Genomic DNA, 12309 nt, shown 5'->3' with positions numbered 1-12309 from the left:
GTTGTTATCAACAACTTATTATCTCAATGGCAACCTAATTAGCGAAGTCAATCTTCTAGATAGGTTTTAAATTACGTTTTGAAATAGAAACAGTAAGCAGTTTCATAATTATATAACAAATATAATATATTTAACAACGTTGATATTTTGTAACATTATTTGTTATATATATTTCAAAATACCAATAAAACTGCATATAGTCTGATATCAATTACAAATATTATTCTAAAGATTAAAAAATATAGGCCTAGCGCGCAAGAGGTAGGTAATTTGTAATTCATTTAAGACGGGCGTCATGGAGATTGCTCACGATTTCTTTTGCATAAATTGAGATATTTTTAGAAACGAAAATTCCCGCCTAAAAATCTTTATGAAACGAGTAATTGTTTGCAAAGAAATTGTAGCTGTATTATATGATGATGATGATGATAGATTTCATCATTTTAATACTTATTGGTTAATTACGTTCACACAATTCATACGCTATGTTTAAATTGCACTAGCAACACAAAATATGATTGAAAAGTATGTTTCGTTATTAGATGAATGGTCAAAATTTGATTACGTCGAAGAGTATTTTTTATGGAGTGTATTAAATTTTCCAGGTGGTAGTAGCAGCTGGTGAATACACGACGGGCAGTGCCTGGCTCTCGGAAGAGAAGTTGCTTGAACAAGCTCGTGACATGTGGAAACGTCTGAGCGACGAGCAAAAAGGAGCATATGGGGAAGATTACTTTGAACAGGCACTTAGGAGTCTTGAGAAATACACAAAGAATGCAGTAAGTCCGATTTCTGATTCTATGATATATATGAATGAACTACATGAGTAGTTCTTCTCAAGAACTAATCAATAACTTATCTTTTTACGTATCAAATGAAGCTATCATAAAAGCCGGCAATGTTCAATCCGGCATTACATGTGACTCTGGGTGACTCAATTCTTTATTCAAAGTTACCAGCCTGGTTATTTCCACCTACCCAATACAATATTCAGGTTAAATAACTTGGCACTATTTTTAAAGTTGATACCAATATATGTGATTTATAATAAAAGACTCACAAGAACAAAGGAAAACAATACTGTGAACCTGCGGCACGTGTTTGTAAAACGTACAACAAAACCATAAGTATCAAGCATGAGAGGTTATGCCTTGTCATGAAAGAATCGCGCACTGTCAGCGGATAAAGTGTTTTCATTACCAACATTTGTATGATTAAATTAACTGTCTTCTTCATTAATTAGATAGTCTATTGTTATTCCGAAACTTAGATCAGAGACGGAGCAATAAAGACCTATTATAATAGATGTTTGCAATAAAATTGAAGGTTTCGCTAAATACAAATTACTAAATTACTCCGCAGCAATCTCAAATAACTTTTATAATATTTTAGCAAATATTTAAAGAGAAAGCTTTCCAAATAAAATTCTTGATTAATGTAACATTACGTATCTTTCAATGGGAATTTGTAATAAATCTAAAACGAATGTTTTTAATATTTGATATAACATTCTGAGAGCTTTTGAAGTTTTGACATGACCCCTTTTATAATCTCTTTCGAATCAAGTTCTTTGTTTAAAAATGTCAAGAGCAAACGCGATAAGCTTTTTATCTCGAAATAGTTCGTAATTTTACAAGTTATATAAAATGATGCTTTATGTCGCAGCCTAAGAATTGTCTTTAGGCGTGTTCAAAGTTCAAGGTGACAAGGGGAGTCTCACCGTTTGAAATGGAATTACACAAATAATGAACAACATTTTCTTACCTTATTTCTAAGAGATACTTTTTGGAATATACAGTATTATAAACCTTAAAGTACTTGTAGTTTTAGAAGACTTCTTACAATTTTTGTAGAAGTTGACATTACAAATGTTTCATACGCATACGATTTTTAATTATACTTGTTAAGGTTCTTTGAATTCTCAATTCCAAAAATTTAGGAACAATTTCACAATTTAGTATGAAAGAACGAAAACGAGCCAGGAAAATTTAATTTGGAAGAGGAAAGAATAATTGGGTGAGAGGTTTTTTGATTGAATGGATATTGAACGTTGATTTACCGATTTAACCACACCGAATATAGTGAAACTCTTTTTGACATTTTAATACTTCAATTGTTTCTATGATGCTAATTTCAAGCTCATTTTAACCAATGTGATTTTGACGTTTCGGTTTTTAGTAATTGAAGTTATTATCAAAAATTATTAGTATTTTTCTGACTAGGTGAATTTTTCTGACTATGAAAATACTGAAATTGTTTAAAATTACCTAACAGAAGGTAATTTTAGAGGGAATAATGTTAACTATGAACAAGGCTCTCTCTTCGATTTAGTCCTTCAGGTTCTTCGATTAGTTTAGTATGAATAACCTCAAAAAAAGCTCAATTCATTAAATTTTGTGCAAAAAATTCAAAGGTTATGGATACTAGACCAATTATAAATGATGAGGAATTGAATCTGGATGATACAACTGTATTTATTGGAATCACCATGGATTCAAAACTTCAATGGTCCCCACATATTAACGCATTGGGGAAGAGACTTAGATCTGCAGCTTACGCGGTCAAAAAAGTTTGCTCACTATCTGATGTCGATACAGCTAGACTTGTTTATTTTAAAGACCCCATAGAAAACAACTTTCTCTGCAGCTGTGATACTTTTGACATTTAACACCTTTCGTCTTCAGTCACCGTGACCACGCAAACTGAAAAGTACGCGAAACGTCGGTAAAAATTTAGAATTATGTCAATAACTATAAGTTTTAAAAATAATACATAGCTTTAATCCGTTCAAAAAGTGTTTTTCTTGACCTATGGCTTATTATTATGGGGTCATGCTGCTGATGTCGAAACTATTTTCATACTGCATAAGAGGGCTATTCGTGCAATCTATAATTTAAAATGTAGGGCCTCTCTGAGACAAATTCAAGGAAATTATGGCAAGTATATTAATTTCCTTTAATTTCTCTCGCAATATATTTATGAAAATATTATGTATGTTTAAAAAAATTGCGATAAGTTTACTAGAACATAACATACGCACAATGTTAATACTCGGAACAAACGCAGGCTGCAATTTCCCCGTACTATCTAAAGTTAGTAATTCTTTCTCGGCTTTTTTATCTCTGCCATTTAATAAATTTAAATAATGTATTAAAAAAAAGCTGTGTACTACAAAGTTAACGATTATCTAGTTAATAAAAAGGCCTGGAACTAGTGCTAGACAGGCTACTTCTAATTAATTTGCAATATTTGTTTTAAAGTAAGTGTTGTTTGATGATTTGATATTTTAAGAGTATTGAAATTTTTCTACGGCTCTTTATATCCGCCTACATCCTCTGTCTACTTTGCCGATGGGTAGGGATATTCTACCTACCTATTCAATTTTAATGACGTGAAATAAGTGATACTTGTATCTTATGTTTTATTTATTTGACATATTTTATTTTTTTATAAGCTGTTGAGATTATTTTCAAATTTGCAATCGATTTAGGAGCTTTGTTAGCCTAGTCGCTTCTTTCTCGAATTTCTTTCTATGTGCGCATTTAACATTTGCTCGAACGGCGCAGAAAATCATCGTGAGGCCTTAGACCCAAAAAGTCGACAGCGTGTGTCAGGCACAGAAGACTGATTATCTAGATACTTGCCTATTAGATTGACAAATGATCATAAAACATATACAGAAATCTGAGGCCTAAAAAGGAAAAAGGCCACTGATTTTATTTTTAGGCGATTTATTTATTTATTTATGCCTAAAAATACAAGAAAATATGACATCTCAAATTTAACACACATACACATCAATTACATTAGAACATAAGCACTATATAAAAGGAAAAAATAACAAGAAACCTACATTACAATTACAACAAACAATAATAATAACACACACCACATTAAGAGCCTGCAAAACAAAGACTTTAAACCAGAATGTTGTAAAGATAAATAAATTGTAATCATTTATATCAATTCAAAACTTAAATTAATGTGCTGTTATACTTTAATATTCATATTAAAGTAAACAAAACGAATATTAGACATTTTTCGATTCCCCCGACGATAAATAACGAGAATTGATCTGGAAAAAGTTAAATAATAAAATATAATATTTTCTCATAATACCATTTATTTTTTAATTTAGAATGCAACACGTTATTCAATATAAACGATTATCAACGTGCATTCATTAAGCTGCCAGTAAGCTGTTATGATGTAAATATCTTTCTGCCAAACGTATTAAATGGTAAATTACAAGGTATTTCAGTAAGTGTGAAAATCGCATGTGTATTGTAAGCGGAAATTGCGCTGTGATGCGACTGTAATATAGCGACGATGTTTTACTCATGCAGCTCACATGTGAACCTTGCTGTAAGACGAGATATGAAGCAAATTAAAAGGCTCGAAAGTTAATTAAGAGCTTAGCTTGAGTGAATGCTTACTGCACTTCATTTCTGTGACTTCGTTAATAGAAGCATATGAGTCGTATATGTGTGAATTCAGCGAAAATTAAATAATTCTTCTGGAAAATAATAACACAGATCCTAATTTGGAAATAAAAAGGCCTATTAGCTCGGGCTCCTGGGCGAGATTAGGAAAAAAATATAATTGAAATGTGCGTGCAGAAAATGATCTTCCCCTTGCTAACAAATAAATAATGACCCTAAATTAAGGGTATATATTTTAATGTTGATGACTGTAGTACTTTATTTAAAAATAAAATAAATCAATGGCGCTACAACCTTTTTAGGTCTGGGCCTCAAATTTCTGTATCTGTTTCATGATCATTTGTAAATTGAATAGGCAAGGAGGCGATCAGCCTTCTGTGTCTCACGCACGCCGTTGACTTTTTGTGTCTAAGGCAAACCGGGATTCGGGATTCGAACCTCACGATGTTTTCCTTCACCGTTCGAGCTAATGTTAAATGCGCACATAGAAAGATACATCGCTGCACAACCGGGGAACCGAACCTACGACCTCAAGGATGAGAGTCACACGCTGAAGCCACTAGGCAAACAGTATTTTACTTAGTAGAAGAATTATCGCCTTCCAAAACGTTTTTTTCCGGAAATTGGTGCTACGTGTCCAAAAGCTGTGAAGCAAATTGTAAGAGAGCGTGGAATGTGTGATGTCTAACTCTACTTTCGCTATATTTTCTTTGTACAGCAACATTAATACATACTATTCTCCGACTATGGAAGCACTTGTGCCGCGTATATCAGATATTAACCATTTAAACTCTTCAGTTGAATATGATATATTTGTTTTAGTTAACATAAAATGAGGTGTGATGAATTTTATGGCATATTGATTCCACAACACTATTATAGTCAATACAGTCGCTTCCGTGTTAGGGAAGAGGTATAAGTCAAAAATCAACAACAATCCCCTGGGCCAAAACGGCTTAATATGTACATACATATGATATATTGAAACAGCTCAAGATTTTTATCTACATTCAGATAAGGAATCTTAACGAATGACATCACAACTCAGTTTTTCTAGAACAAGCACGTGATCTGTGGAAACGACTTAGAGACGAGCAAAAGGGCGGGTGAGAACTACTTCACAGTTTTGAGGAGTCTCCAGACTTCAACTAAGAGGGTTGTGAGTGTCGCAAACTAGGCTATACGGAGCCTGAGCTACCCTTACAAAGTAATGAACGCACAGAGTACAGACGCTTTCACATTACTCGTTCTAGGTTTGACGCAGTACTATATCTGAAAAATACCAACATACCATCCGTATCACCTCGACGTCTGTCGTTCCACAACTGAGCGTTTTCTAAGGTAGTTTTTGCCACGCACCACCACTATGTAGAACCAGCTACCCACTGAAGTATTTCCGAACCAATTCGACTTAGGGTCCTTCAAGAAAAGAGTGTACCAATTCTTGAAAGGCCGGCGACGTATTTGTGAGCTCTCTGGTCTTGAGTGTCCATGATTAGCGGTATCACTTACCATCCGGTGAGTCATCTGGCCGTTTGGCATCCGCTCTTTCAAAATAATCAATATTTTTTCACATCATCGAAGATTTATAGTTCTTACTTTTGTATATTAAACTTAATTGAAATATATGTTTAGACATTCCACGTAACACCTTATATATAGACAATAACAGGATTTTTTGAGATTTATAAAAAAGTTATAATAACGAATATCTATTGATGAGGCAGTTATGAGGTATAACATTTATAAGAGTAAACTATTGTTATTTTAACATTCCAGTTTAGAAAACTGATAATGTTTTTGTTTTAAGTTAGGTTATAGGTTGACGAAGCGAAAGTTGCCAGAAATCTAGTGTTTTGACCAAGTCAAAACACGAAGATTATGCATTTGTATGCTAGAATGTTCTGTTGCTAGAAACGGAAATTAAACTTTGATTTAAGCCGGCTTCAACCACAATGACTGGTTTATTGCGGGAAGCATTTCGTTGTTTTAAACTTCACTAGTTTGAAATACAAGGCTATTGGGAATTAATGATAAATTTGAGTTGGTCGTTGAAAACATTTTATATCGATGAACATCACAGCTTTAATCAAGTGTTATGAATAAATTTTGAATTTTCTAACCTGGTATTGAAAAAGAGGTTTTGTATTATTTTGTTCTTATATTATTATTATATATAAAATGTATACCTGTACTAAGTGTACACACGTAAGAAGTTAAGCTTCTTTATGACCTTATTTTTCAAAATATTGGTAAAATAAAGTTAAATTAGATAAAGTTTAACAAAAGGCTTTTTATTATATATGATATAAATAATACAATTATTTCATTTTAGCTTATTACTACTAAGATTATTACAGAATTTCATTAATTGTAATAGAATGATTACTATCATTGTTATTGTTATTATTTATTTTTGTTATTAATGGCTTCGAATCTCTTCGAATGAACCGTGATGGGAACAAGAAAAAAATGTCGCGTATCGGAAAAATGTGACGCGTAACCTAAAAGTGAGGCGCGTAACCGAAAAATGTGACGGTAATTTTTATTCAAATGCCGATGAAGAAGTTTCACTTCAAAAAAATTACTGACCAACGAGTTGACCTATGAGTTATATTAAAATTATCACGTGTTGAATAATTGAAAACTAGATTGTCATCAAGCTAACCTGACCCTGTCAAGACTTAACTCAAAATTGAAATGGCTATTCAGAAAATTAGATTTCATTTCAAACTATACAACGTAGACTTATTCAACGTTTTGATTGAATAAAATTTCAAAGTCTACGTATTTTCAAATATATGTTAAGGACAAGCTGAGATTTTCTTTAATATTTATTAAATTAAAAGCTTTTCAAAAGTCTATATTGCTCATTTCATTATTTTAATTATAATACGCAGCGAGTAAATAATATTACGTACAAATTACGAGAAACAAATATTATGTTCCAATTACAGATGCATAATTTAATAATGTAAACGGTCATTTTTCATGTTTTGTATTTATGGCAATTATTAAAGCTCATTGTTTAACTCGGTTATTTATAGGGTGAAGTTTCAAGAAATTTGTGCCTTAATGTACAAAACCTAACAATATATTAACTGAATATTAACGTTATACATATATAACACTATTAACGTAACTTAGCTGTCCCATCTCAACAGTCCTGGATTGTCTTACTGACTCATTAGAGACAGTGTAATTATAACACTTAGTTTTTTAAGAGCAGGGAACGCAACAGACTAATCTGAGTTAGTTAAGTGATACCACCGCCCATGGGCACTCTTAATAGAGGCCTCGCGATTCTTACGCTCTTGAAGGGCCCTAAGTCCAATTAGGTTGGAAATACTTTAGTGAGTTGAAAGCTGGTTCAAAGAAAACATTGTATGTAAAATGGCATGCTTAGAGCAAAAAAATAGACGGTACGAAGTAGGTAGTAAGGCGGGTAGGTAGGGCAGGCGGAAGGCGGAAGAAAAATAAAATACGAAAAACAATTAATTGTATGCCTGGAATGACTTTCATTTGACAATCTACCCGTTATAACTGTATGAAGTAGCCCTTAATTTCTTATGGACATTTCAATAATTTAATAATATATCAGTTCATTCATTTAATCATAAAAAATACTTAAAACGTCATCATAAAAGATAGGTTTATATCATAACATCGCACTTTGTTTTCTTTATACTAAGTCGGCTTTGTTGTCACGTTATGAGGAACTGCATTTTATAAAAGCAGTGACTTGTCTCAACTAACAAAACACACAACAGAACTCCATTCTTGTTTTCTTGGTGAAAATTGCAAGAAAATATAAAATATGTTGTATATATTTAGGCAAATAATAGAAGCAATAAATAATTATGACACTGCGTCACACGAGTATGGATCTGATAAAAACCTCATTTAAAATTTAGTTATGAAATAATTAATAACTCTGGCCCAACATATTCCGTGCATATTTTATAAGCCCGAAAGAGGAAACAGGATTATTCAATAACATTTCCATTAGTTGTAAATTGTTATTAATAGATTTTAGTAATTTCATATGGTCCCCACGGCATTAAAAAACTAATAAAATGAAATAATTTCACGATTAGTTATCATACTAGTAATGCTACAACTAAGAAAAACACTTTTTGAACGGATTAAAGCTATATATTATTTTTAAAACTTATAGTTACCACAACTAAACCGAAGTCGATACCAACTTCGGGGCAATAGATACAGATAAAACAACTTTCTCTGCAGCTGTGATACTTTTGACATTCAACACCTTTTGTCTTCAGTCACCGTAACCACGCACACTGAAAAGTACGCGAAACGTCGGAAAAAAAATTAAAATTTAGAATTATGTAAATAACTATAACTTTTAAAAATAATACATAGCTTTAATCCGTTCAAAAAGTGTTTTTCTTAATGTGTAAAAGCTATTTTAACAAAAGACAATACTAAATGCTACAACTAATTAAGTATTGGCCTCAGAATTTCTCTTCGATGTTATTTTTTGTATGGCTGTTAATAGTTTTATACTTAAATATATATTTAAAGCCCACTTGTTACTTCAGATACATGAATATTAGTAGCACAGTATACATGAAAAGATATTTCTTCTTTATAAAATATATATTCATTTAAAGTATGAATTTTATATATCTTGTCTTTAAATAATATTTTGCAAGATAAAAAACAAGAACTCTGAAGAAAAATTCATTAATAAAATATAATTTTGTTTCCATGTATTATATTATCTACATGACAAGTACGTCATAACTCATAACAGGATTTTTACAATGATATGACTTTTTACAGGATGTGGATCTGACAGCTGTCACACGAGCGCTAAGTGATGGCGTTACACGAACTTTCCCGCTTGCCCGCTACACTCCAGTATCACCCAGGGAGAAACTCAAGTCCATTCTAGCTGAACATATGCCTCGATGCCTTTACGAAGGATTATATACCGACTAATGTTTGTATCGAACTCTGGAAACATTAATGGCTACCTGAATAGCAAAATTATGTCCGAAAACATGGATGAAATTACGTAATTGAATAGCGGCGAAATTGAATCAAAATAAATTTTTAGAAGGACGAAGATTAAATTTGTAACTTTAAATTATTTATTCTAAACGCCATATTATACTAAAATTATTTGTATTTATTTTCTCGTAACTATGAAAGGTGTTTAAAAGATCATAAAATACTGATTTAATCACGATTTTACTTTTAATATAACAAATTCTGTACAACGTTACTTTAATTAGTAAAAAAGGTTTTCAATGCGCGTTAAAACCCTGCAATTGCAATAACTGCATTGCGCGTTGCCCTCAAAAGCTCGTTCTCAATACTTTGCTACAGGAATAAATATAAAACATCCTCATAGTATAAACTTATGCAACTTATGCAATTTCCTCAGCACTTTAATAGATATCGAACATTCTGTACAAAGTCACGGTGTTCACTGCGTAGCATCTCGTAGCACTTCTAAGAATTATTAACGCCTACGTGGAGCAATTTGTATCTTTATAACATTAACAGGAAGTATTTCCTGGAGCCAAAAAACAAATTATTTATTCACTTAATTTTCAGTCTGTCTCACATATTAGTAATTTCATAAAATAGCCGAGCTACGAAACACAAATATTCATGACATTTATAAGTCACTATGGTCATTGTTACTACTGATAAATATAGCTTTATGCCATTCTCTCAAAATACATCAAGCAAGATGCACTGGTTTTGTGATTAATCCTAAATTTACGCAATACGTTTTATGATTAATGTAAAAAAAAGCGATAGAATCACGCGTGATTTTGTACGAACGTATTTTAAGACCAAATCTGACGTTTTATACAAAACTTTTCTGCAACTAGCTTTTTATGTATATACGCGAATTGTCTACTGACGACTACGTTATAAAATATAGGCAACATATACTAAAAGACGAAGCTTGGTGACATATGTATTTGTGTGTATAAGACTTAGTAAAAATTGCGTTCCTCGCATTTAAATAACTGCTTGAATAGTTGAACTAATGTGAGTCGAGCCGCGCTAAATTGGTGTTACCCATTAATTCAAGCAATTAAATTGTTCTTGTATAATAAATGGGGCCTGTCCACACCGCTGCTTTTGTAATATGTAAATGTAATAAGCTTTGACTTTGAACTTTGTCATGTATTACTAATGTACATTGAAGCTCATACTACACACTTTTAAAACTTTTGTAGTCTGTAAATAACATATGGAAATATATATGTATATACCACAAATTAGTCATGAGTGTTAACGCTTGACGCTAAGAGTATAAAAGCCCACAACTTCGTAAAAGCTAAAACTGTAGTTCAACTTTATAGCTTCGCAGTTTATGTTTATTTATTGACGTGTCGCTTTTTATGTTGTATTCCATTATCATTTTGATATGAATTTGCTCTCACTTTAACAACCTCTATCGCTGGAGTGCCATAAATTTTCATTTAGACGTATTTTTATCGAAGTTTTTTTCAATTCTTCTTTATTGAGCGTTTTATTTATCGTTTTACGTTTTCATTACTTATTATTGAAGTTTCTCGCCAATCTTCTTTTAAAATAAAATGGTTATATTATTTTTTTAGTTATTTCATCTGTTTTTTGGTTTGTATGATTTCGTCAATTGAATGTTTTGAACGTGAGTCGTAAAACTATACGATTTTACGTCGGTCCCTATAATAAATCTTAACTATTAATTAATGTGTCAGTCACACGAGAGCCTCACACAGACGTTAAATGATATAATTACATAATGTTTGTATATGTATTCTTCTATTAATTAATGATTTAAGCAGTATTTTCTTTGTAAATAAGTTTAAAAAAGTATTAACAACGAAATTAGGAGTGGATTTATTGAGTCTAGTCAACATAGCTGTGTGCAAAGCCGTATTTAAAATTTTGTAAAAGTATAAACTTATTAAGATACTTATAGGCACTATTGTACAAAATGTTAAATACGGCTTTGCTAAGAAACACATACACATTGGATTTTTGCTACGTTACATTTACGTAATATTGCAATACAATAAAAAGTTTATAAATTGAGAAACAGTGTTTAAAAAGTTTCACAATATTAACTCTATTGCAGTCTAGCTTTACAATAAACGTGTAATGTCTCTTATTTTTAATTATTTTCTTGAAGAGTATGTTCATTGTTGTGGATCTTATTTTTTTCCTTACTAAGCTTAGCTTTCTCATCGGTAGTATAATCTATTTTTATTAACAGTTGTTTTTATCTCGACTCTGTTATAAATATTTTTTAATCACCACAGCTTATATCAACATTATAGTCGATAAACATTTAGAAACAGTTATTTAAAATAACGAACTTCAATGTGTTAAGTCAATGTATATGCTTTTGTGTTTTTACTTGTTATATTTAGACTACGATATCCCGCTTACGTGAGTGTTGAAGATGCTGAATTCTTAAAACCTTTGAAAAAAGTAATTTTAAAAATGTAGCACGTCTCTAACTTATAGGCTGACCTATTTCGATACTAGTTCACGTTTAAATATGCATTTAAATTTGTATCCAACATCTGCCCCCATGTTAAATTGTGTGTATAGTTTTGTAATTTTATGAAATAAATAAAATAAAATAAATATGTCGTTTATATTAAATAACTAACTATATCAATAACACACACATAGTATCTAAAAATCATATAGAATAAGATTTTTTTTTCAGCTAATTAAAATTACATAGAAACAAAAGGTTAAGCTTTATTTTATTTCGTTTATTTCACACGAGAGAAGATATTCAGACATAAATATCGTCACTCTAATTAATGACACGACAAATTTAAAGGCATCATTAGACATGTCTAAGAAACTTGTTTAT

General features: G+C 31.3%; 1 protein-coding gene across 2 annotated transcripts in view; it reads left to right on the top strand.

Annotated features, from left to right (window-relative positions):
- The window catches only part of LOC123713273 (D-beta-hydroxybutyrate dehydrogenase, mitochondrial), a 62512-nt gene extending 50441 nt beyond the window's left edge, over positions 1–12071 (top strand). For both annotated transcript variants that reach the window (XM_045666872.1, XM_045666871.1), the window contains exons 7-8: positions 606–779; positions 9252–12071. In XM_045666872.1, the coding sequence (XP_045522828.1) occupies positions 606–779; positions 9252–9410 (333 nt within the window). In that variant the 3' untranslated portion in view covers positions 9411–12071. The remainder of the gene's footprint in view (positions 1–605; positions 780–9251) is intronic.
- The last annotated feature ends 238 nt before the right edge of the window (positions 12072–12309 follow it).

The sequence above is a fragment of the Pieris brassicae genome, chromosome 8, assembly GCF_905147105.1.
Source record: "Pieris brassicae chromosome 8, ilPieBrab1.1, whole genome shotgun sequence".
NCBI lineage: Eukaryota > Metazoa > Arthropoda > Insecta > Lepidoptera > Pieridae > Pieris > Pieris brassicae.
This window is presented reverse-complemented; position numbering and strand designations above follow the sequence as displayed.